Source organism: Dipodomys merriami, unplaced genomic scaffold (assembly GCF_024711535.1).
Source record: "Dipodomys merriami isolate MVZ:Mamm:240054 unplaced genomic scaffold, mDipMer1.0.p SCAF_56, whole genome shotgun sequence".
Lineage (NCBI taxonomy): Eukaryota > Metazoa > Chordata > Mammalia > Rodentia > Heteromyidae > Dipodomys > Dipodomys merriami.
In genome coordinates, this window is record NW_027206135.1 from 7,394,847 (window position 1) to 7,421,078 (window position 26,232).

Sequence of the window (26,232 nt, forward strand, 5' to 3'; positions counted from 1 at the left end):
TTACATACGTGTGTGCTCAACCAACAATATCTAGTTTTGTTTGGAGTCATTACAATTTTCTGCAAATTGTCCCTTAGGGAGGAGGAAGGACTCACAGCTCTTCCTTTGCTCAGTGTGGTGTGTGAGGTGGATCCACATGTAGCTTTCCATTGCCATTTCACTGTGGCTCAGTGTTTCACTGGATATAGATGTCTAACACTAATTATCTCTTTTCCCAATGATGGATGCTCGTGCCATTTTCCACTTTTGGCTATTGTGGACAATGTTGCAAAGAACATTTGTACACATTTCCTTGGGCATATGTTTAAAAGTTCCTCTAAGATTGAAGACCTTAAAATCAGGATAAAAGAACACGTGCCTCTTCATCTTCTACTAGACAATGCCAGGGTAAACTTTAAAGTGATTGAACAGAGGTGAGGGTGTGGATCAAATGGGGGAGCACCTGATTAGCAAGCACAAAGCCCTGGGTTGAAACTGCAGTATTACTGCAGTTTTAAACATACTCCCTCTGGTAAGGTAATATGGGTGAGTTCACATTCTCCTTGACAGAGCTGCTGAGCCAGTTGTGGCTGCCAGGGGGAGCAAGACAGCTCATTGGGAGCTTGGGTTCAGGGTAGTAGCTGGAATCTGTTCTGGTCCTACTACTTGTGGTGTGCCCTCCTGTGGGTAAGATGGGGATCTCAGACAGGTGTACAGGACTGGAACCTTCCAGCCACTGGCTTGCTGGAAGATGAGGGCCTAATGCTCTTGTTACCAACTCTTTCTTATAATTTGAAAGAAATACCAGAGAAAGACTTCCCCATCTTGAACAGAATTTAATTGTTTATAAATGTATACATGCTGGTATATACTTAAAGTGTCTAGATTTTTAGGTGAAGACTATTGAATCAGCTGGGCACTGGTGGCCCATGCCTATAATCCTAGCTATTCAGGAGGCCAAGACTTGGAGAATCAAGGTTCCAAGCTACCCAGGGCAGAGAAGTCTATGAAAATTCATCTCCAATTAACCAGCAAAATGCTAGATTGGAGGTATGGCTCAAGTGGCTTAGTGTGAGCTATTGGCAAGTACACCAGGCCTAAGTCCCAGTACCAGTGAAAAAGGAAGAAGATGAAGTTGCTTTCTAATTTGTCTCCCTTTAACTTTACCTGTAACTTCCAGGTTATCAAATGAACAGAATGAACTGGGGTGAGTTGAAGGTCACTCCAAGGATGCAGCCTGACTTCTGCAGGGATTTGGAGCTCACCATAAATCCCCAGTATTTTATTCCCAGGAAGAATGTGAGCACTTAGGCCAGGGCAGATCAGGGATTCCCAGGATGGAAGAACAATACGGACACCCACAATCGTTCCACAATCGCCCTCTGTGTCCAGTCTCACCTTAAGCTCTGAAGGCCCCTGTGAAGAGCAGGAGGAGCTCCTGGAACTTGCAGGTTTATTATTCCCAGGGCTCCAGCTGAAAAGAGCCAGCCAGGAGAGTCCCAGAGTCAGATGCTCTGGCTTTGCAGATTCCTCCCGGGACCCTGCAGGTTCCCCCTGTGGGGGATGGTGTCTTTGGAATTCCCAGGGCGCCTCTCCTTGGAGCCTCCAGCACAGCGTCCTTTGGTTACAGGAAGCATATGACCTGTTCTGTTTGGCTTCTTTGCACTTGATAAATTGAATACCATTTGGAGGGAAACAATAAAAGGAGTTTGAAGGCCAGATTCAGATGGACTGGCCCTGTAGAGGAGAAGAAAAATAGAGCTGAGGCAGATTCAAATCTTCAGAATGGTCCCTGGCCTTGGAACAGCCAAGGAGGAATCCCAGAACCCTAGACTCAAGGCAGCAGTACAGAGAGCTACTGGAAACCGGTTAACTGGGATAGGGCAAGAGCCTGATTTACAACAAGACACCAGTGAATGAGGCAGGGCAGTTGGTGTGCAGAAGCCAGTGCTGGCTGCCACAGAAAGATGCAGATTTCTAGCACGTAGGGAGGATGACACTTGAGATCCTTTCCCATTTGGAAAGCATTAAAAAATCATAACCTACATGCCCAGAGGGTGAGCACTTCGACTTAACAACTCTTTTACTTTCTTTTGCAAAGCATTAAAGCCATTAACTTCCAGTGAGAAGGAAAAGCAAGTTCTTACTTAACTCTTATCTTCTAAAAAAGTCTTAAAAACCAGCTGCAGTAGGCCTCATCTGTCTTTGACAATATTAAATCACAGAGCACCATACTGCTGCTAAGTAATGGGGTCGTTCTGTCAGAATATAATTTAAGAAAAATGGAACTCAGTGACATGTCCTCTGTACTCAGAAACCTGTGGTGACTCTACACCACTGGCCAGACTTGGTCCTTCCCCCCTGCTCTGAATGTCTCTGCCCTTCTGCTTCCTTAACTTTACCTTGTCTTCTCTGCTTCCACTGGATTTGCCTTCATCTATGCCAATCAACTTCCCTTCCTTCATTGACACCCATTTGTTCTGTCCATTCTGTTCGCACTCTAAACCTCCTGATAGCCTTTGCACTTGACAGCTAACATTGGCTTTTTATTTTTTTGCAGCTGTGATTTTTAAAAGATATATTCTTATTATCTTTAAGTGGTTGTACAAAGAAGTCACCCTTTAACAAAGCAGTTTATGAATGCAATGCCTCTTGACATCATCCCTTTCAACACTTGGCATGTTTAATAGCACTCAACATTTGTGTATTCCTTTAGGCTATCCAGCCACACCCTCAACGTTTCTTTGAAAAGCTCAGCTTTTTGAATTTAATCAGCCTCGTTGCTCCTATCTCTTCAATCACTGTAAAGTGCAGAAATATCTGCACATTGCATATCTATCTTCCGTCTTTGCATTTACCTTGAATGTATGCATGGCTTTTATTCCTCTATTAAGCTATTAACCCACTCAATTCGGCCAGAGTGAAGCAGCATATCAGACAAAAGGGAATAACAGGTTCCCAGACTGTTATGAGGAGAGTACACAAAGTATCTGGTAGTGTGAAGTGAGCACAGTAGGCCTGGGTTTTCCAAACCCTGTACACTGCAAAGGTCTTCAGGACTGCCCATCCCCCATTGCCTGAGAGATGACTACTGGACCATTGGAATGTCCTGGATGATAGAGTATCTCTGTGTACCTGAAACCTTAGGCCAGACAGATGGTTCATGCTAACAATGTGATTTATGCTGAACACCTGTTTTTATAAACTTAGGCTGCTTTGGGCCATGCTGTTTCAGTTTGACCTCTGTTGGGGCTGGTGACAGAGTGGCTAAGGTCAATTATGCACATGCTGCCTGCCTGTGTGACTAACTCCTAATAAAATCTCCGAACATCAGTACTCTGGGGAATAGCCTTAGTTGGCAAGATTTTTGTCTGTGTTGTCGCACATCGTTGCTGGGAGAATTAAGCCTGTCCATGTGACTCTCCTGGGAAAGGACAACTGGAAGCTTGTGTCTTGTTTCTTTTGGACTCTGGCCTCTGTCTTTCCCCCTCTGACAATTATTACCTATATTGTCTCACTGCAATAAACTATGAGCAGGAGGAAAACAGCTTTTCTGAACTATGTGAGTTCTTCTTGTGAATTATTCAATGTGGAGGTGATCTTGAGGGCCTCCCAAATTGGTAAAGTAGAGAGAACAAAGGCTGTGGAAGAGGAGAGTATTTGAAATGAGGAGATAGATTAATGCTCTAGATCATTGTGGATCAGTACCAAGAATGGCATAGCTCTAAGTTCACTCTGGGATTCTACACTGATCCAGCCCCAGCTAGATCCCAAGGGGTGGGAGGTACCTACAGAAAACATATAAATTAGTGAAGGGGCAGGGGATGCCAAAGATACATAAAACCTACAGGGGTAGGTCAGCAGTATGACCCATGGGATGGCTGTGCTCCTTACCATTTTCCGTAGAAGCATCTTGGATTTGGTCACTATTCAGTGTCTGGCAGTAAAGAAGAGGCAGTGTGGTTATGATAAAAGCCGAGGAGGGGGCAATCCTAGAACTGCTTGCCATATTGAATGACACACATTAAAAATTCAGAGGTAATGTGGCTAATTTGTTTCATGATCACATATCCATGGTGACAGAAGAAGTCAAGGGAAAAATAGGGTGAGAGAGTCGTAGAAGCAATTTAAGCAATTTATTGGTACAAAAGACCCAGTTATCAAGGTTGCAAATAAGTCATCAACTTCAGGCATGGTTGTGCACCAAAGTGTTTCTCAAATTTCTGCTTGCTTGGACAGGCATGCTGCTTCCCGAGAGTATGCTTTGAATCTATAATAGCTGGAGAAAATGGTAAGCATAATGGGTGTTTATGTGACTCATTTCTAAATTAACAGGGGGCTGTGTTTTTGATGGTGTTGGAGACTCGAGGCAGAAGCCTGTTAGGGCTGACTACAGGTCAGCCTGTGCTGATGAATGACTGGGCAGCCACACACAGGAAGCTGAGTGAGCAGAGGCTTCACCCAGGGTCCTGAGGCTTGATTCTGGGGGACCACCATAGGCTGCTATTATTTACTAATTACAGCAGTCTCTCTTCTCGAGAGCTATCTTGTTAGCTTCAAGCATGAATCTTGGTCTACTATGTGACATGGGGAAAATTACTTAAACTGTGTTATCAGCTTACTTACTAACTGTACATTGGCCATTTGCACACATAGGGCTTTTAATTTTTTTGAGGAGCAAAAGGAACAATATTGCTTTTGGCACAGTGCCTGGCATGCATTAAGGGCTCAAACAACAAACTCAGAAAGGGTTTTTTTGGTAAATCACTATATACATATGGTGAGATATGTGTGTGTGTGTGTGTGTGTGTGTGTGTGTGTGTGTGTGTATTACTGTGTGTGTGAGAGAGGGCTTTTGAGGGCTCTGTGCCAGCCATACATGCCTTAAGACTGACATGCTGGGTGGGTACATCTGAGTGTTTTGATTAGGTAAGAGTTAATGTGACAGAACCATCCTGGTAAGAGTGTTACTATTCTGACTGTAACATTTAAACAATAGTCTGTGTTTTGAAGAGCAGTGAAGAATTCATGTGCTACTGACTGGAGCATCAGGTGCAGGGTTCATCTCTGGTCTCAGAAGATGAAGAGACTGACCACTGGCCATGTGGATAGGATGGCCCATAAGGCTGAGCTCTGATGATGAAGACAGACTCTTCCATGTTCTGGGAACTGAGGACAGCTTTGGCAGGCAGATGTCTCATGACAGAGGGATAAGCTCTGGATTCAGGAGATGGCTTGGGTTTCCCACCTTCCTCAGTACAAGTGTGGCATTGGGTATGTTATTCAGTTCTCTAAATCTCAGTTCTCTCATCAACACAAAGGGTTATGTGCTCCATATTGGAAAATGGGGGCAGGTGGGTGAGTGGGTGGAGGACTTGAAGAGCAGACCACCTCAGCCAGAGATCATCAGCAAGGAGCTGCAGTAGCTGGCATCAGCCAGGAGATCATCTGAGAGGAGCGGCTGTGGATGGCATCCCACGTTATGAGCAGCTCTAAGGGTTGAGCTATAAGGGTGCTGATTCATTCCACCTCTGAGGGAGGTGTGGGTAGCAGTAGGAGTATGTAAGTGTGGGCCCGTGTCCTCACTCGAATCTTCTCTGTGCCAGGAAGCTAAGTGCTGTGACACATGGCCTACCCAGCAGCATGGCATTTAGAACCTAGAAAGCACCAGAAACCCAAGTGGGCATCCTGAAGGGGAAGTGGGAGTGGGGACAAGGCTAGGGAGAAAGCGTCTCAAAGAAGCTTTTGGCCCTAGTTCTCTTCCGGTCCCAACTCCAGTTATTTGTGCATCAGAACAACTTTCTGGGAGAGGAACCAAATGAAACAATCAGGGAAGAGCTCAGATGAGTTGGAGCAAGGTATCTACACAGAACAGCTTCCTTTTAATACAGAACTCCAACCGTGTACCAAATATGAAGAGGCCTTTACAGAAGGGTGGAGGGAGTTGTGAGTTGCAGCCATGTTTGCTAGTCATTCATCAGAAATACAGCCTTCTTGAATAGAGGAAGTGAGCGATGTCAATTACTGCTTGGAAATCCAACCTTGACAGGCTGAGGGACTAGAGATGATGGACAGCCAGCCAGCCAGCCAGACACAGGTTGGAAGATAATGCTGTTTGATGGCTTTTTCTCCCTTACTAAGATGTGTGCATCTGCAGGAGAAATGGCCGTCTGTTCCCTCCTTGACTCCCTAAGGGAATGAAAGCTGATGGCAGCAGCTGCTGCTTGTTGATCTGACACTGTGGTTCTCAGCTGGGGGTGGAGAGTGTGGCTTTTGTCCCCCACAGGGGACGTTTGGCAGTGTCTAGAGACATCATTGGTTGTCACAACTGGTGATAAAGGGGTGTGTTACTAGCATCTAGTAGGTAGAGGCCAGAGATACTGCTAAATGTCCTGCCCAGGACAGCTCAACCACAGAAAAATCACCCACCCAACATGCCAGCAGCACTGTTGGGAAATCTTGGCCTGATGCAATGCTATTGTGCTTTTTAAATGGAGGAGGCTTGTTCTAGCCCTCTCCTCTCAGGATACAACAGAATGGGAACAGGTCACCGCTAATCTGTGAACCCTCAATGGTGGATAAATACAGAAGAGAGGGTGACAAGAAGGCAAAAATTCTAGGCCAAGAATGAGCCCAAATGGAGCTTCAGGCTAACCTCTCAAGGAAGATAGAAGGGTAAGGGCAGAGTTTTTCATTTGAAGTCAACCCTTACTTATTTAAAAAGCGATTTCCTTAAGCACATAATTATATGTTTATTTCCCTAAGGAACTCTTGAGGCAGAGGAGACCTGCTTAAATTATGGGGAGGGAGGCTGCACACAGGGCTTTAATGGGGTTAAGAGAATTTTTCTATCACCTTCAAAGGAACCTGGGAGGAAGGGAAGGGCACAATTCTGCTTGTGTGGTGCAGAGGATGTGGGGAGGATGGAACAAAAGAGGAACAGAGAGACAAGATGAAGAGTGGCAGTGTAGTCCTCACAGCTCAGGATGGGTGTGCAGACACGAATTCTGGGGCGAAGCTTTGAGCCTCCCACTTCCTTCCCTCCATCCTGATAGAAGAGAAGGGGGGTGCAGGAAGTGGCCACTCACATCCTTCCTGCCCATGCAAGGAAACGTGCACAGACTCTTTTGGAGGATGCTCTGGCTTGCATCAAGGCACAGAAAGCAGTAAGCTTCAGCGCAAGGATGAGAGAGGCAGGGGGACTTATAGGGGGAGGGTAAAAAGAGTTTCATGTGTGACCTCTCTTCGTGCTATTTCTCATTTCTTCTGTGGCAGTCTGAATGCTAGGTTTCTTCTCTTTGGGCAATATCCTTCCCTGACAGACTGGGAACCTAAGTAAAGGAATTGATCCCTCAGATCCAACAGCCAGACTGTGGTTAGGGCACCTCACAGCTGGTGAGATTTGGGCTGATTCACCTTTTGTGTCAGGGTGAGCAGGATGCCATAGAGTTGGGTGTGCAGTAGACATAGAGAGAAAGTAGAGAGGAGGGGATGGCTGAGGACTGGCTCTTGACTGGGGCATGAGGGAAGGTTCTAGAAAGATGGAAGGTCTAACTCCCATCCCTCTATCTCACTGTGCCTGGATTGACAGACACAATTTTGAATGTCCATTATGTGTGTGACTGGACCGTGTGCTTAGCTTCTTCTGCAGGCTGTGAGCTCCTGAAAGCAGTCAGCACACCTCATTCTGCTCAGTATCTCACATCTCTAGTGGAGCCTCCTTCAGACAGGCACACAGTACATACCTCATGAATCCCACTTTATTCAGCACAGCCTGCTTCAGCAAAGAACAACAGTTCAGACCCATGTCGGCTTAATAGAGCCCATTTGGCTAGCATACACAATTCACACCATCTCTCAAGAAGTTGAAAGTGTGGTAAAGAAACGTGGCCAAGATTCACAGCCCTACCAGTCTTTATTTAATGAATGAATATTTGCCCCTCTGAATAACCAGTGGTTCAGCTCCAGCACTTTTTGGTCTGATGCGGAGGACAGCATAGCAGGATGGAAGAACCACGTGAGCTAGGCAGCCCTGGAGAAGTGTAGACAGTCCTCATCTATGAGTAAAACACCTAAGCTTCCTCCGTTGTTGTGAGAGGGATAAGGGTGACACTGTGGGGCAAGTGGATCTCCACCCAAGGTGACATTAACCGAGGTCCTCCTGGCCAGGAAGTGGCAGAGATCTGGAGATTCAAGAAAGCTTGGCAGCCAGGGACTTGCATTTTCACTGGCCATTTCCCCACAAACCATATCAAATAGCATCAGGGAACAGGTGCAGAGAATTCCAGCATCTTTAAGAGGCTAAAGATACATGTCACAGTCCTTCTAGAAGTATGATCTTGGCACCTCTCTGAGCCTTAGCCAACCCATCTAAAGAACAGGGATTTTTTTTTTTCCATTCCCATATCACAGAGCTAGCATGAAGCTTAAATTGATGTGTGAGAGTGCTTTGTAAAGTGCTGTCCAGTGTGAGCTGGACAAATCATTTATTCAAGGAAGCAGCACAGGGTCCCGTTCTTTTCACTTCCATGGGGTCCCTGCCATTTTTTCATTTGGGACCTGCCTGCTAGGAGGGGCTGCCTACTTCAGTCCAATGGGAGCAATGCAAGCTGGAGGGCTTAGTATTTCACTTTCCTTCCTCTCTGGCCGCATGCCCCACATAGAATAGGGGGCTGAGGTGCTAGTAGACTTCTGAGACCCCTCATTTCAAGACCCCTTATTTTGTTCGCTGGTAGAACTGGAAGACTGCTTTCTCTTGCTCGTAGGTCTCTATGGATCCAGGTCGCAGGCGACGAATCTCACTGATGGCATCTCCTGCAGCCAAGCCCTGGTCCTTCACTAGGTAACAGGCTAGCATGGTGCCAGTACGACCGAAGCCCAGGGCACAGTGCACTCCCACGGCCTGTGAAGAGGCAGCTTGATGCGGTTGGTGGAGTCCCCGATACCCTCCCCAGTACTCTGTGGTCCAGTCTCAGACCCTCAGAGGGTGAGAAATGCCGTCTGGGTCACAGAAAACAATCCTTAACCAGTAGTGAACTGACTGGCTCCAGCGCTGGGCATCTGGTCTACCTCCAGGACCCCTCTTTTACCCTTGCTGTCTAACACAGAAGCCAGTAAGCCACCTTGGCTGCTGACCACTTGAAACGTGGGCAGTCCAAATTGAAATGCGGTGTAAAATACACGCTAGGACTTGAAGATGCAGCAGGGCAAGCCCAGAAATATCTTATTAACAAATTTATTAGATACTGATTATATGTTGAAATACCTTTTTTTGCCTTAGTCAGTAGTACCAGAATTGATTTCATCCGCTTCTATTTACATATAAAATTTACATAAGATATGCGATATGCATTATGTATAACGCATAATACACATTATGTATCACATATAATGTATTTTGTGATAAATTTAAAATTACAAGCTGTGGCTCCCTTACACTGGCCGGCATTGTTCTAGAAGGTTGTAAAAGGCCTGCCTCCCTCAGGCTCTCTCTCCCATTCACCAGCTGGTCGGGGCCTCTCATCCCCCCCCCCCCCCCCCGCCCACCGTCCCGTGACTCCGCCCATTGGGGCCCGGCCCCTCCCGCGCCTGGACGTGGCAGGGTCCCCCAGCTCCGGTTCCCCTCCTCCAGCCCCGCCCCGTCCCGCCCCGCCCCGCCCGGCCCCGCCCAGCCCGGCCCCGCCCAGCCCGCTGACCTCTCCCCGCGCGTTGGCCTGGTCCACGATCTGCACGAAGCGGTCGATCTGCTGGGGGTCTGGCGGGCAGAAGTCGGGGACGCGCAGGCGGTGCTGGGCGAGCTCGGGGAACCGGTCTCCGTGCGGGGGCCCGTGCTCCGTCAGCGACACCAGGTGCCGCACGCCCTGCGCCAGCAGGAACTGGTAGTGGGCGGGGAGACGCGGCAGCGCCATCCCCGCCAGCCGGCCCGGGAGCACCCAGGAGAAGTTGGGGGGCTGAGCGCCCATGGCTCGGGGAGGCGGGGCGCACGGGACGCGGGGTCGCCGGAGACGAGGCTGGTCGCCACGGCCCCGCCCTCCCGGGTAACCGGCGCCCGCCCCGCCCCGTAGGGCCGGCCGGGCCACGTGACCGCGGGGCCCGCCCGGGTGACGCCCCTCTCTGCCTGGAGGGGGCAGGGAGTGGGGCGGGCAGAAACGCCGGGGCGGGGCCGGGGTGGGGCCTCTGCTCCCAGTCACCCAGTAAGGCCCCGCCACCCCGCCCAGCCGGAGCAGGGCATTCGTTAATTGGCTGGATGACCAAGTGGAGGTCCACTCCCACCACGGAGCAACGGCAGAGCAAATTAATTGCTTTGTAGATGACGTAACCGGGGTCGGGCTCTGCTGCTCCCTGGTGGTGCAATGCTGTTACTGCATCTCTGGACAGCTGTTCCCCTCCCCCCATCCCCCTTCTCCTCCTCCCCCCCCCCCCCCCCTCGCTCCCGATCCCTAGGGGCCTGGCCTTGCCTTCCTTTCTTCACAGAGGGTGTGGGAGGAGAGTTTTAAGAGGTGACAAATCTATTCCAGTCTCCTCGCCTGTGATTGACCAGTCATTGTGGGTTACTTCTTGAACTTTTCCAGTAAGAAGGAATTAATTACAAAAAAGGTGGTTAATTTCATGTTCCCTTTGCTGGGATTGTTTTGTTTTTTTTTTAAATTTTTTTAAATAGTGGACTGCCACGTGGTCCCCAGAAATCTTACTCAGAATGTAGTAATGATATCCATTAGCATAATCACATTTATTAGCTAGACCCTGTGGCTGGTAATCCTAGCGATTCAGGAGACTGAGATTGGAAGATTATGTCTCAAGATCATACAGAAAACTCCATGAGACTCCATCTCCAAAATGTCAGGTTAGAGGCATGGCTCAAGCAGTAGAGTGTGAACAAGCAAGAGAGAGCATAAGGCCCTGAGTTCAATCCCTGGTATTGGCTTAACTCTTCTAAGGACATTACATATATGAACTTAGTTATGACAGAGGTAATCTAACCTCATTTTGTAGGTGAGGGAACAGGCACTGGAGAGGTTAAAGAAGATGTGGAATAGCTCCAGAAACACAGTGCTGTTCTACAGGAAATTATATCTTCTTCACAAAACCACTCTTCAAATGTCCCCAGATTTAAACACCTATGGGTTTTCTCCATTTTAATTCCAATTTCCTATTTCTCCGTATTTCAGGATTTCCAGGCCTTCTGAGTCCTCTTGTTCTGGGCAGGTCAGTTTATCATTCTTATTATAAGCCGGGGCCTAGATCTGAGTAGGGTGTCTCAGCTAGGATTGGAAGTCGTATCTTCATATGAATGATGTATTGTTGTATTACTGTGAGAATAGTACCTGATCCTGTGCCAGGTGTTTTCCAGAAGAACCACACATGAAGGACATTTTATATCCTTTTCATACAGAATAACCTGATCCTTAGAGGAGTTGGTCAGGGACACACTGATCCAAGCCCAGGGCACAGAGCCATGAAAATGAGCTTCTCCCTCTGCCTGGCCTATGCCTGACATGCATATTTCACCATTTAGTCCTCTGACTCCAGCAAAATAAAAAAGATTTCTCCTTCCCTAAAGCTCAAAGCCAGCTCTGACTCAGTGCAAAACCATTTACCCAGGCAACTACTCTCCTGGGATTTCAGGAGTTGCCAAATCTCCTCTTTTCTCCTCTTCTATACAATTGAGTCCTGATTAAATCCTTCCTGTTTGCACTCCTGTTTCCCTGAACAATTCCCTATTCACTCCCTTTTCTGTCTTCCCAGTTGTGGCCTTCCTAACACTCATCAACTAACCCTACTTCTCTCAATTGAAGTGCTCCCCAGGATTTCTGGTTGCTTTTGCCTCTAGAGACAAAACTCCAGGGCCAGTCCTTGCAAATTAGTCATCTCTTGCTCAATCCTTTGTTCTTTACACTTTTCAAAGTTCCTACCCATGACTCTGCCCTCCTATTCCCCTTCGTGGCTCCTTGATATCTAGCCCAAAGTCTCTCTCCTCCAAAGGCAATACACTTTGGGGAGAGAAACAGATTCTCTTCTCTGTGTCTTCAGACTGTAATTTTCCCTGATAGGTCTTTGCAGGACAGGAGCACATTCATCAACCCACAGGACTCCCTATGGAAAGGCCAGTTGGCTCCTTTTTAAAGCCTTCCTTTACTTTCTCTGCTGTTCTACCCAGGGAGGACACTATTCCTGGAGAGCAATCTGTTGACACTGCCGGTTGGATGAATAAGTTTAAGAAATTCTTTCCAGCAGACCCAGGGAGAAAAGGGAGTCTCTGCCAGAGCTGTGTCTGATTGTCAAATGTCCCATTTAATTTGCTGTCGTGGTTCAGGGAGCTCAAACTATACGCAAAATCCTTCTGCTTCCTGTTGAGGACTCCTGCAACTGGCAATGTTAGTTCTCCCCCTGCTATGGTCTTGACATTCTTCACCTCTCTCTGTGGAGTGTATCTGACCCTCCATCTCCTTCGATGTCAATCCATCCTTCTCAGGATGGCAGTTACTGTGCTGAACTGGGGTTACCTCATTGCACTGAAGCCAACATTGCCTCCTTCCGTCTCTTCCCATTCTACACAAAGGTGGAGCCTGAACATGGTGCTCAAAAACATCAAATAAACAAATGTCTAGAAAAGGAGTAAGTGGAATGCATTGGAAAGACTATGATCCTATGTTTTTGGGTGTCTCTAGCGCTGTACATTTGTGACTCTTTTTGTTGACTGTGTTTGAGGATGTGTTCACTATTGTGTAACATCTCTTTTAGGTTACCTTTATTTAAAAAAAATCTGCCTTCTGCTTTTAATAAAATAGTGACTGTTAGTATAATCTTATGTCTAATAAGTTTTTTTTTTTTTGGTGCTGGTACTGGAGCTTGAACTTAGGGCCTTGCTCTCTTGCTTAGCTTTTTTGCTCCAGACTGGAGTTCTACCACTTAAGCCACACTCTCATTCCAGCTTTTGGCTGGTTAATTGGAAATAAGAGTCTCATAGACTTTTCTGCCCAGGCTGGCTTCAAACTTCAATCCTCTGATCTCTTCCTCCTAAGTAACTAGTATTACAGGCATGAGCCACCAGCACCTGGCTAATTATTATTTTTGTTAAAGGGATAAATAAACCTTCTTCATCAGGCGCTGCTCTTGTGGTATGCATGAATATGCCAGAATGTGGTTATCTGTGTACACGAGTGTGTTCAGGGACAGATTCCTGGAGACAATCTGTTTATGCTGATGATGGGATGAATAATAATCTTAAGTAATTCCTCTGACTTCAAGGAATTTACAATGTACTGGGGGGATTTAGACTCAGATATAATGATTCCCCAAACATATAATAAAGTCCTAAATGGTTCATCAAAGCAATTGTCATTATCTGGCAATCAGATAATATACATTAAAAAACTAATTTGTGCAGTAAAAATAACAGGCATGAAGGCAGTTAGTGGGGTAGTAGAGGTAGTGAGCGGGGAGATAAGCTTAGGTTATAAGGTGAGGAAGACAGGGCCTTCCTTTTCCATTTTGTGCAGTATCTTTTGAAAAGCTCAATAGATCAGTCTCAGGACATCCTAGCTCCCCCTTTCCTAGTTTTGATTTAGTTCTTATCCACATTGATATCTCAGGTCCCTGATAGACTTGATGTTAGTAACAATTAGACATGACATTAGAGAATTTCTTCCTGCAGGTAGCTAGCTCCCTGTGTTCCACCAAGCCCAAAGATGGTTTGAGTGTGGGCTCCTGTGGACCTTGGACTACAGTCAGTATTGTCAGTGTCTTATGTATGCTCATTTTTATATCTCAACACACTTCTCATTTTGTGATCTGGAAATTGGACCTAACAAGAAGGCGTGGTGTGGTAGCCAGCCTCCAAGATGGCCCCAATGAACATCTCATACCTGTGTTGTCATTTTCTACCATGATGGGCCAGATTGTGCAACCAGTAGGACATGAAATGGTAATGAGTAACTTCTAGGTAGAATGCCGACCTTGGATGTGGCTTGTTCTCTATTGGGAATCCAGCTGCCAGGTGGTGAGAACCTAGAGAGAACCAGGCGGGGAGGAATTGAAGCATCTTACCTAAGCAAGCGAGCTGTTTTGGAAGTGGATCTTCCAGCCGTATCAAGACTTGAGATGACTTGCACATTATGGATTCCCTGAGCTAGAACCACCCAAGTAAGCCTCCTCCTGAATTCCCTATTCACAGAAACAGTGAGATCCTAACTATTCAGTGTTTAACCCATCCATTTTGGGATAATTTCTTATACAAGCAATATTCAGTTTGAAGAAGAGGACTAATTTCCAATAAACTCAGGAACTGGAATGAAATGGACACAAGGGCAATTTAAACAGTTGTGGTCTAAGTGCATGCCTGTGTCTGTGTGAGGTGTTCTGGCAGGTCTTTGCAAATTTTCTACCTTTGGGGAAACTATGCCTAGTAGGGGAACCAACCAGAGCCATTTGGATATGGGTTTTGTGGATGTATAGTATTGGAGATAAAGGTTGATGTAGTGTATTTATGGCTTAAGAGGATACATAAAATGCATACCAACTGGCTGTGTCACAGGAAGCAAGAGTTCGAACATGGTTTATCCAATCAGATCACCACCTTGATGTCTACTGGCTGCTTACCAGCCATGGGTGCAAGGCTGTGAAATGGTGTGGGTGTGGTCAGATCACCTTGGACATTTTAATATAGGTCTTTCCACCAGATGGCACTGATAGCTTTTTCATATTTCTTTTTTTTTTTTTTTGGTCTTGTTGAAGCCGGTGTGATTTGGACTGTTACAGAACAATCCATAACCCCAATCTCACAAGTTGCTAATTGATTTCTTGTCCTTTTTTTTTTTTTGGGACAGTTTTGCCTTTATGGCTGTCAGTGATTTATGCTTTCTTTTTAGGTCCTTCCAGGAGCGTGTTGAAACCTCTAAGTTGGGGTGTTGGAGATGCTGCCTTATACCACCAGGTATTACAATATGAGTTGGGGAAGGGGCAGCAGGAGTTGGGGGAGGGACGGCAGGCTTTGGCTCTGCAAGAGCTATTTGAAGAAAGCAGGTGAGAACAGAATCAAAAGGGACTACTCAGCTAGATGACAGCCACTTTTGCCATGAAACCATTGTGGTGCAACCTCCTCCTTCTATTATTCAAGTTGCCCTGAGCAGAGATGACTGAAACTCTGGCTGGAACTTTGATTTTAGCCTGAAACCTTGAGCCAAGGAAAACCTGTAATTGGACTTTTAATCTACAAACAGTGACACAATAAATGGCTATTTCTTTAGCCACTAAATTTGTGCAATTTCCTATACAGCAATAGAAGACTTCCAAATATTCTATTAACTTACTTTATTTCCTCATTTTTAATATGCTGACTACAATACCAGACCCTGAATTGTCACATAATCTTATTTTGACTCTTTGCGCGAAGTTTTCCAATTTCCAAAACCTGTAGACCAACTCGACTTACTTTTCCAAGGCAAACATAACCAATGCAGTGCATTGGTGGAGTCCAGCAATTTCAGGCATCTAATTTCCTGTAAGCACCATCCCAAACCTATGGCTGTTTTCCAGTCACCTGTCCACCAGTGCTTCTTAAGGTGAGCTCCACAGTGGACATTGTGTGGGAGCTCCTGAGAAAGGCACCATCTCAAGCCCCATGCCAGATGGGAGTTCCAGGAGGCTTAATCTCACATCTGTGCCTGAGAAGCCCTGTTATAAGACTGCTTTATCCTGAGACTGGCCTTCCATTTTTCTTGATGGTCATTGGTAGCACCCATGGTCTGGTGATAGAGGTGGTGACATGGAGAGTTTCAGACCTCTGGAACTGAGTGGGGCTGTAGGAGGACTTGCTGATCAGCAGAGGGAGAGTCTCAAAGGGGTCTAGCTAGTTTGGGAGGAATCCCCAGGCCAATGATAAGCACTAAACAGTTCTGGATGAGAACAATCTATTGGTCTTATCTCCAGGTTAGAAGGATGTCCAAGAAAAATAGGAGCAAATGTACATATGCCTTTCCTGTTTTTGTCCTAAGGAAGGGCTTGGTGCCTAGATTTCCTTTCTGAAGGAATTCTTGAAACAACCCTCCTTGCCCTTTTTACCTTTTAATTACATTCCAGGCATGACACTGGATGTCATTATCATTCAGTTTAAGTGCTCCCATCTCCCTGCCATCTGAAGGATAGGAAGGCGGCGATGGACTACACATCCTACCATCACCTCCTTCCTTTTCCATAGCAAATGCCATCTTTCCCAAACCTCATGGTTTATCACCTCTGGATCTCTGGACTCTTCTAAGGCGGCTCTCTATTTCTCTTCTGTGTAACTTCGATGTATTACACAGATCCTACCTTTCTATTCCCTCTGTAACTTTTTATTGCTCTCTAGGAAACCCGCCCAGCACTTGCAGGCTGGCAGTCAGAGCCCTCAGGGATGAGGCTTTACCTCTTCAGGTTTGTCTCAGCTAGTTCCTCTGTGCCAGTGTACAACCCCAGCACACTGAGCCATGTGCACATCTTCAGAGAGGCAGAGGACCTATGCCTTTGCCCATGCCCGTGTCCTTCACATGTTCTGCTACTACCTTCAGCTTGCAGCAGCCCCTCATTTCCTCAGGGTTCAGTCTAGGAACAAAATGCTTTCTCTAGGAAGCTTTCCCGCCTCCCTTATGACTCCTCTTTTATGCCCCTCTTCTAAAGCTTCTGTAGTATCTCCATTATAGTTTTTGTTACACATTTGACACGTTGAAAGCTTGTGATACTACATGACACAAATAATATGTTTATTTTAAAGGCAATAAAGTACATACACACAAAAAAGAAAATAATGATTACCTACTACCTAGTTACATGCTGTTTGATTAGGAAAAGAGAAGCGGGGAAGGAGATTGAGATTAGACGGGTTGTTCAGCAAAAGGTCCCAGACAATCTTAGCCTGTAACTCCTAAGTGAGGTGTTCGCAGAGATCTTGCCCAGAAGCGATTTTACTGTAAATCTCAAGAACTTCTAGAAAATTCACACCAATTAGCTCAGTCTTGTAGCACTGATGCGGGAGCATCTCAAGAAATTCACTAGGCTTTCTTTGGCTGCCTCTGGCAAAGAATGAGCTCTTCTCTCTCCTCTCCCATGCCTCACATGAATACCTTGCATTGTCGCTCAAAATACATGGGGAAAGGGAATTCTGAGAATGTTCCTACTCTCTCTGTGCTAGAGAGATCTTAGAAATGAATGACATTGGTGGTTAAGTTTACAAGAGGGAATTCGCTTAAAGATAATAACATTTTGGTACACTATCTTTCATGTGTATCTCTTTCCCCCTTACTGTGTCTTTCTCTTTCTCTTTCTCTCTGTGAATAATATACATAGATTTCTCTCTTTAGGGTGCTTTCTCTGTCTGTATATCTGTATACATTTCCCCCCTCTGGTTCCTTGAAGGTTTAATGAGCTTCCTTCTCCACTTCTTTAGAGCGAGGATTCCCAGCACTGGTTTGATGACACCCTGGAGTGTCTTCAATTTATCTCAGGGGGTGCCTCGAAATTCACAAAACAAGATTAATTTAAATTCATTTTCATTTAAAAAAGTAAACAGACATTATATACTAATTACAGGTACAAGTGCGTGTGTTGAAATCAAACTAATAAATGTTTGCCTTAGAGAGAAATCAAGAGGATGGGGGTGGGATAAGAAGAGACTATAAAGGTGGTATAGTCCAAATATTTTCTAACACATCCCTCCCCTTCTCTTACTTCGAGGTAGCTATTGCTCCAAATTAATCATGGTGTTCCAAATCAGGGCTGTTGAGGATGAAAGCTCTCAGTATACCATCTACCTGCTGTGGCTTTCACAGGTTCTGGCATTCACAGGAAGTATATTTTGATTGACAGTGTGTTGGGCTGGGACACAGAGATGGTGGGTTAAAAGGGTGCAGGACACATGAGAGACTTAGCTCTGTGGGATTGGGCGCCATGAGATAGTAGCCTTGGTAGAAAACATACTTGAATCTGGGATGATGTAGACTCTCAGATTGGACTAGAGGCATGTCTGAGCTGTAGAGCACCTGCCCAACAAACACAGTCCTTTGAGTTCAAACCCCAAGAGAATACGGACTGTTAGACAAAGAAGAATGTGGGCTGAGATGCTATTGGCCTCAGGTGACTGTCCAGAAGCTTCAGGTAATTACCCTTCTATTAACAATTTGTGATCAAAGAGTTAAATAGGCCAATTATCATCAAAGTGTATGAGTGTCAGGGACTTACAGATGCAGGGAGGGTTTTTTAATTCTGCACAAGTCTAGTATCTTTGAAGCAATACATTTGGTACATTGGGGTTCAAATTCTGATGCTGATATTTCGAACTATATTATCCCCTACCCCCAATTGCTTTATATCTCAGTACCCTTCTCTATAAAGTACAGCTAATCATAACACTGACTTCATAGAATTGTGAGGATTAAATGAATTAATCCACGTGAAGTGCTTTGAACAATGCCTGCAATCACTATTGTTATCATCAGCATCATAGTAGTCACATCCTCCTTAGAAGTGCCAATAGGTAGTAAAAGTGTTTCAAATAGAGAGTATATATTAGTGGCCCCTCTAGGCCCAGAGAGTAAGTTTAGGAGTTCTTCTTGTTGTCCTCTACCTTGGGGTAGGAGCAGCATGTGTTAGAACTAGAAGCACAGGAAGAAAGCTAATTGTGCAACAGGCAAGCAAATAAACAAAACAGAGCAAAAAGCTACCACATGCAAATAGAGTTCTCAGTGAATCCCCTTGTTACATGTTGATGAAATATTCTGCTTTGTGAGGAAAAACAATGCAAATATGCCTGGATTATTAGAGTCATACTTAGTAGCAAGAGAGAAATGTGTATTTTGGCTCAGAGCTTTATGGCTTATCGATCTTTGAAAGTAAGATATCATTAATCAAATGCATTCATTATTACTCACTACTATTGATGAAAATACCAACCTCATCTGGAGAAGATGACTGATAAGAAGAGAACCTTTGAGGCCATTAAAACACAATTCTGATCCTCTTTATTTTTGTGAAAAATGAAACATACCTGTATCCTCACATGGGAAAAACAAATCAAGTCTAATATATCATCTTAGCAAAATTCAAATATAGAGCTTTGAGATGCCAATAATTCTATTCAGTTTCTTTTCTCTTGTGCAAGTATGGAGGAATCTTCACTATGTGATCACTCAGATTTTCAAACAGTCTTGGAGGATCCAAAAAAAATTGCCAGTTCATATGGAATTGTATTTCTTGAATTGCTACAACTATAATAGGTACAAGATTGATGAGAGGATTACCTATTTGAAATTCATGATGACCCTAAAAGTCCTTGGCTAGAAAAGGCATTTGAAGCATATGAATGTGGAAAGATGGTGGGAAATTTTTTATTTAATTTTACTTATTTAATATTTTATTAGATTGTATTAGTTACACAGAACAGAATTCTGTTGTTAGATTTCACAATATAGCCCAATCAATCCCACCCACTCTGTCACTGGGAATCTTTCTTTTTCATGGCTAGCTTTGTTTTATAATCTTTTGCTTTTCTGATACAGTAAATGACTAGGATTTCTGCACATCGAGTTTCTAAAATGTAATATACATCGAGTTAATTCCATTAGATAAATATACATTAGATATATGCTCTAGTGAGCAAGAATATGAAACAAAGCACAACAATTACATAGTAGTGTTATAGATTTTTTTTTTTGTCGGTCATAGGCCTGAACTCTGGGCCTGGACACTGTCCCTTAGCTCTTCAGCTCAAGGCTAGCACTCTACCACTTGAGCCACAGTGCTGCTTCCAGATTTTTCTGCTTATGTGGTGCTTAAGAATTGAACCCAGGGCCTCATGCATGCAAGGCAAGCACTCTACCACTGAGCCACCTTCCTAGTCCCATAGTGGTGTTATAATGGACTGGTATAGCAATGACCTCAATGGGTCACAGCTGTTAGCATTTATATCCTTCCATCTCTACCACACTGGTACTGGGATTAGCCACGTGCTTTGCTTTGGATCATGTGACACAGAATTAAAAACATCATGTGGAAGAAGAGGCCAGTTGAGTTCCGTCTCCAAGGGTATCCTTAAGATGGATGCAGCTGTGAGAGTGATCTCAAGCATGACCAGCAGAACAATGACTTGGATAGCTCATAGAATCACGAGAAATAATAAATTGTTGTTAAAACACTGAGATTTTTTGTGTGTGTGGGGGAGTGGCTTTTAAAAATGGAAACAGACAAAAGTTGATACCTTATATAAGTGGTAGGTTGCTGTAATCGCTTTACCCACATGCCTTTGGCTTTAGGACTGAGCGGCTGACTAAGGCTTAGAGGCAGCAAGTAGAGGCCCATTAGTTGGGGGGAGGGGAACAGCTAATGGAAGCCAATAAATGACATGTCTGATTATTTAGCAAGTAATAGGATAACTGGCAACACTGTCACCTCCAGAAACATGTGAGATAGAAAATGTACTTAATGAACCTGTGGATTTGGCTTAAGGAAATTTCCATTTAGAATGCTGAAGGAGTCAGTTTTTTTTAAGTCATATATAATAGAGCATAGAAAGACAGAGATGAAGTGAGGGAAGCCTCCATTTCCAAGCAATATTTACAGCAAATAATTAGGGCCAACAATGTGCTAGATTGGGAAAGAGTACTGTGTCATATTCTGAGTCTTTTAACTGGCAAAATATTTCTTTTTAAAGTGAAAAATACTTTAGGGTTCAAACCAAGTCAGGCCAACAGATTTTGGAAGGCCCCTTCCCTTGCCCAGAAGGATTTAAAATGATGTCTGCTAAATTCTTTCAGCTGCACGGAAAGACTTCTAAGAATTTTAAGTGCATTTTTCTATAGCACCTAATATGCTGAAAAAGTAGATGCTGTCTCAAAAATGACTGTGTGACTTCTCCTTAATGAGGTAAACTATATAACCTAGTCTGTAGAAAGACGGCAAAGTTTATAGGAGGACTGGGCAAGTTTATATTATATGATGTACAGGAGGTTCAAAATGACAAGAGACAGAAAGTGAGCTGAGAAAAGTATTTAGCTGCAAACAAGCTATTATTTATTGAAAGGATTGCCATCTTGACTGGCAGAACCAACTATAAAAACCAGGCTCTGTTCAAGGATCACTTCCTGTACGGGAGTAGGGGCCCTGCAGCACAGACATGTTGGCTTTTAGAAATGCTAGGACCTAGTATAAGGGCTTATGTGGCCTCCCTGTCATTCCCTCCTTTAAATGTATGTGCTGAGGGTGCCATTCCCACAATTGTATGCCAGGGATGTATGGAGCAGAGAACTAGGAGCCACCAAAGATCCTGGATTGGGGGTTTGATATCATGATTAGTTAAGATCTTTAATGATTTTGGGAGAAGTCAGTGCATTTTGCAAATGGGACTGATATAAATCATTGAAGCTAGCAGGAAGGAAGACCATGACATGTTGTTAACAATTATGGGCCTTAGTGAATTTTGATTCAGGGTATTCATGTTCATGTATAATCCTTTTCCATGATATTTTCTGAGCTTGGCCTTAAGACTTGCATCAGCGTGTAATATAAGCCAAGGCTTGAAAAAAAAAAAGCTTGAATTTTAAGGCTTGTTGAGATCATCATGTGGTGAAGAACCTTATTATGAAAGACTGTGTGTGTGTGTGTGTGTGTGTGTGCATAGACAGAGACAGAGAGAACCTATGGTTTTCACTTTGACTCCAGGAAACCTGGAAACTAAACACATAGTTCCTATACATGAGCAATAAAAGAATGATTCAAATAACCCACAAAATTATGAGATACAGTAAAATGCTGTTTGTTTTAAGGCACTGACTTTGGGATGGCTTGTTGTGCAAGGACAGACAACTAGTACTAGTGTCCACTGCTGAACACGCAAATCTAATAGATGGGAGACTAGGAGAATGCCATACACTGTGTCATCTGGATTTCTAAATTTATTGACATACTCTTGATAGATGTGTGTAGAGATGAAGAACTGACAGGAGAGTGTAGATGCTATGTGGCAGGGTCTTGGAGCTATATGCAAAGATGTTGAATAATAGGTAAATCCTTGATGAACATGTGGCAGAGTGAAATGAGAATGGGTGGTGAGACAGAAAGACTTGGTGCACATTAATTCTACACATTAGTTTGGACAAATTACCTAACTGCTAAGAAGCTTTGTTGTCCTACTTGTATAATGTGGATTGCAGTCTTTGCTTTATGGGGTATTATTTGCATTGAGATAGCATGTACAAAAAAAATGCCACCCGAAGCCTGGTACATAGTAGGCATTTCCCACATGTCTTCTGTGTGTGTGTGTGTGTATGTGTGTGTGTGTGTGTGTGTGTGTGTGTGTGTGTGTGTGTGTGTGGCGTTGGAGTTTGAACTCAAGGCCTTGTTCTTGCTAGGCAGGTGCTCTTCCATTGAGCCATGCCTCTAGCCTCTCTTCATTGACTAATTGTGAGACAAAGTCTTCTTTCTTCCTGGGAATGAGCCTGGGCTACAGTCTACCTATTTTAGGCTTCTTGCTGTATGTAGCCTTTTGTCATTAACATGGACTCTTGTGGACTTTTTCCCCCAGGCTGGGCTGGAACTCTAGTCCTGTCTTCTCAATATCAGCCTTCTTGAGCCACCATGCCCAGTTATTGTTTGCGAAGTATGCTTAGGCTGGCCTTGAATTGTGATCCTCCTTATGTCAAATATCCCAATTAGCTAGGATTACAGGCTTGATCTACCAGTACCTGTCTTGCCTCCTGCTTTTTTTTATAAGGAACAATCTTGCTCTAACACACCATGGAGTCATCATTCTAGTGGACTTTTCATGCACAATTGTCCTAATTTTCTCTGGTAATGAGGATCAGGTTGGATTTAGGTAAAATATTGCATTATTAACTATGTTCCTCTCTATGATGTGTTGGAAAAATTTTTTCATGAACCCTAATTATTGCTTATAAATTTAATTGGTCCTTTTTTGATCTTTGTGCATAAAAACTAATGAACTGGTGCATCATCAGGGCTTGTCAGAAAACAGATAGTTCACACAAACTGCATAACTTAATAGAAGGAACTACATGCAAAGATATAGGCAGCGTTGAGGAAAATCTGGATGGGCTAACAGAAGAGAAACTGCAACTCACCTGGCCTGAATGATCAAAGGAGGGGAGAGTTACTGGAATTTAAAGAATATAATGATATGAATTATGAGCCCTGCCTGATATGAGCTACAGCCTTTGGTTGAGGAATGCAACCCAACCCTTGCTGGCCCAGCAGAGAGATGGATGGCTATACTAACCTATTTTCCCATCCTTTAATCTCCTGCTGGTCTCACCCATTGGCTGATTCCTATATAAAGAAAAGAGCAAGGGACCCTGTTGATGCATCATATACAGTCAGCCTTCCCTAAGGCACAGAGCAGGATGCAGAATGGTGGAGAAGATAGAGAAGGTGGACATAATATTCAGTGTAGCAGGGATGCAAGATTAGATAACTAATGCTTATGTACTGTCTGCGCTTAGACCTTAACAAGCCTTCCTGGGAATGGTCTAGTAACAGATCAGATGATAATTCTAAAAAAAAACTGAACTGTGTTCTGCCTCTGCTTCTTCCAATTCTTCTTTTTAATTTGTATCTTAATGATTTGAAACAATTTGAGCATGATCTAGCTGTATCCACCCTTATTATAAAAAGTATAAAAATATTCTCTATGCTGGCGATATAATTTTATTGTCACTAACCAGAAATGACCTTTTTTTTTTCTTACTGGGAGATAGAATGGCTTAAATTCAAATATTCTAAGTCCCAAATCATCATTTCTGACAGCTAGCGTTTACAGTTTAATTGGCTTCTATCTAATGAATATATATAGTCAGCTAACTCAGCTAGTTAGGGGAACATTTTGCAACCTTTTTTTTCCTCTTATAGTTTCACTAGAAAAGGATGCTACTTGAAAGTAGATGGGCTTTTTGGGTGCAATTTTGATATTGTTTGTTTATTTTTATGGCTTGAGGGATTAGTGAACTGTATTTTAAAGTTATTTTTTGTGGGGGGAGGAGACTACAAGTGTATATGTAGCATCCGTGGAGACTCAGTGAATGTTGAATGAAAGAATGAAGTTTGACTTTACCCTTCTTTCCCACAATTGCTATGAGGAACCAGTTTTGGGGAAGTTGTCTGAAGGTGAACCTTGGTTAAGCTGGCAGGTCTTCTGCTAAAAATGTCCACGTGGAGGAGGGCTGGCCGGCTGGTCTTGGATGGGAGCCTTCATTTACTTTGAGGTAGATGAATCCACTTGGTTGACCTTTAACATATACAGGCTGTCTTTCATAAGTAACATGGATTTCATGTACTCTTTCCCAGTGTTAAAATTTAGACAACTGTTGCCTAATGCCTACCAAAATCACAATTAGAGGGGAGAGCAGTTCCCATCAGCAGCTGAAGAATATTCTTTCATTGTTCGGGATCAGCATTGCTTAGTAGAACTGTTTATAGTGATGGACGCATTCTGTAATAGTGCTATAAAACACACACTGGCTGTGTCCAATGAACATGTGAAGTGTGCTTCTTAGAACAGAAGAATAGTATTTAGCATTTTTATTTTTAAAGTTTAAGTTAATTTTAATTTAAAATCAAATCAATTAATTGTAATGAACTAATTTAAATAGACAATTATGCATGTAGATATTATATTTGACAGTAGAACACTAGATATCCTAAATTTTATTCATAGATCAAGTCAGACCTCTATCCTTCTGTAGCTTTCCAACAAATAGTATTAATTTTTTTTTAATGTAGTCTAGACTGGTCTGGAACTCTCCGTTTGCCTGCTTCAGCCTCCACAGTGCTGGGATTACAGGCATGTGTCACCTAAAGGATATCATTTTCCACTCTTTTTTATTAGCATAAATTAATTATACAAAGGAGGTTCATTGTGACATTTACATACATGAATATAAAGTACGCTGATCAAATTCACCCCCTCTATATTATCACTCTTTTTTAACTCCTTTTTCCTCTCCCTTCTTTTCAAAGATATTGTTTGCTAGATGCATATATATATATTTGTTTTTTATTGTAAAAATAGTGTACAGAGGGGTTACAGTTACATGAGTAAAGTAATGAGTACATTTCAAGCAGTGTTACCATCTCCTTTGTTTTTCCCCTACCATCCATTCCCTCCCCACCTCTTAACTCCCCTCTCATCTTGGGGTTCATTTCACTTAACATCATCTTATACGGTGATATGTACATAGCTTTTGTCAGTTGTGGGGCTTGAACTCCAGGCCTGGGACTTGTCCCTCAGCTCTTCAGCTCAAGGCTAGCGCTCTACCACTTGAGCCACAGCGCCACTTCTAGCTTTTTCTGCTTATGTGGTACTAAGGAATTGAACCCAGGGCCTCAGGCATGCAAGGCAAGCATTCTACCACTGAGTCACCTTCCCAGCCCAATATATATAATTTTTAAAATAAGGTCTTAATTCCTGGTCAGGTAGGCTCCTGATTGCCTGCTTTAGGCCTTCCACCATAGCTAGATGACAAATGCATATATTCACTCCTAGCTTCTTTTCATTATGATGGAGTCTCATAGATCTTTCTGCCTCTTCTGTCCAGGCTGGCCTAGAATCTCAGCCTTCCTAATCTCAGTCTCCCATATATCTGGGACAACAGTGTTAATGGCTCACTGAAGTTGTTGGGTTATTTTGAGGGTCAAATTGACATAGATTTCTCTTGAGTCTTAATATCAGAAAGACTTGTACTTTGAACAATACATACATTTATTTACTGAATCTAAGTATTCCTAGGAAGGAGAGGTCACTGCTGGCTGGGGGATCACAAAGGCTTCAGGAAAGAGTGACAGTGAGCTGGACCTGGAAGGGTGGTTGAACTGCACATGTTTGTTGGACCATATTGCTTACTCTTCTGTTTATGGATCCAGCTCTGTCCAGAGGCATGTGAATAGGGTAGTGTGTGTGTGTGTGTGTGTGTGTGTGTGTGTGTGTGTGTGTGTGTGTGTGTGTGTGAGAGAGAGAGAGAGAGAGAGAGAGAGAGAGAGTGTGAGAAAGAGAGAGAGAAAGAGAGAGAGACAGACAGACAGAGGCAGACAGAGACAGAAACAAAGAGACAGACAGAGACAGAAAGAGGTAAACAAGGAAAAAGAGTAGTAGAAGAGGAGGAAGAGAAAAAAGAGAATATGAATGAAAGATTCCACATACCTGATTGTTTAACAAACAATGGGAATATGTTCTGAAATAACTGTTTAGAACCTTTTTATTAACAAATAACTTTGGTACAG

The 26,232-nt window shown here is 43.8% G+C and overlaps 1 protein-coding gene and 1 long non-coding RNA gene across 3 annotated transcripts in view; one reads left to right on the forward strand and one right to left on the reverse strand.

Annotated features, from left to right (window-relative positions):
* Positions 1-7,721: 7,721 nt before the first annotated feature.
* On the reverse strand, positions 7,722-10,038 carry Dusp23 (dual specificity phosphatase 23). The gene is made up of 2 exons (XM_070000307.1): positions 9,675-10,038; positions 7,722-8,881 (listed from the first exon to the last, which is right to left on the reverse strand). The coding sequence occupies exons 1-2, from the start codon at positions 9,939-9,941 to the stop codon at positions 8,696-8,698; spliced, it is 453 nt and encodes a 150-aa protein (XP_069856408.1). The 5' UTR covers positions 9,942-10,038; the 3' UTR covers positions 7,722-8,695.
* Positions 10,039-13,984: 3,946 nt separating this feature from the next.
* Positions 13,985-26,232, forward strand: part of LOC138812252 (uncharacterized) — a 53,832-nt gene continuing 41,584 nt past the window's right edge. For both annotated transcript variants that reach the window (XR_011367573.1, XR_011367574.1), the window contains exons 1-2: positions 13,985-14,121; positions 14,847-14,911. This is a non-coding gene — a long non-coding RNA (uncharacterized lncRNA). The remainder of the gene's footprint in view (positions 14,122-14,846; positions 14,912-26,232) is intronic.

Excerpts from the sequence above, each read along its gene's own strand:
- Dusp23 (XM_070000307.1), bottom strand. The coding sequence starts at position 9,941 with ATGGGCGCTCAGCCCCCCAACTTCTCCTGGGTGCTCCCGGGCCGGCTG. Across the intron at positions 8,882-9,674 it reads AGGCCAACGCGCGGGGAGAG|GCCGTGGGAGTGCACTGTGC; the intron begins GTCAGCGGGCTG and ends GCCTCTTCACAG.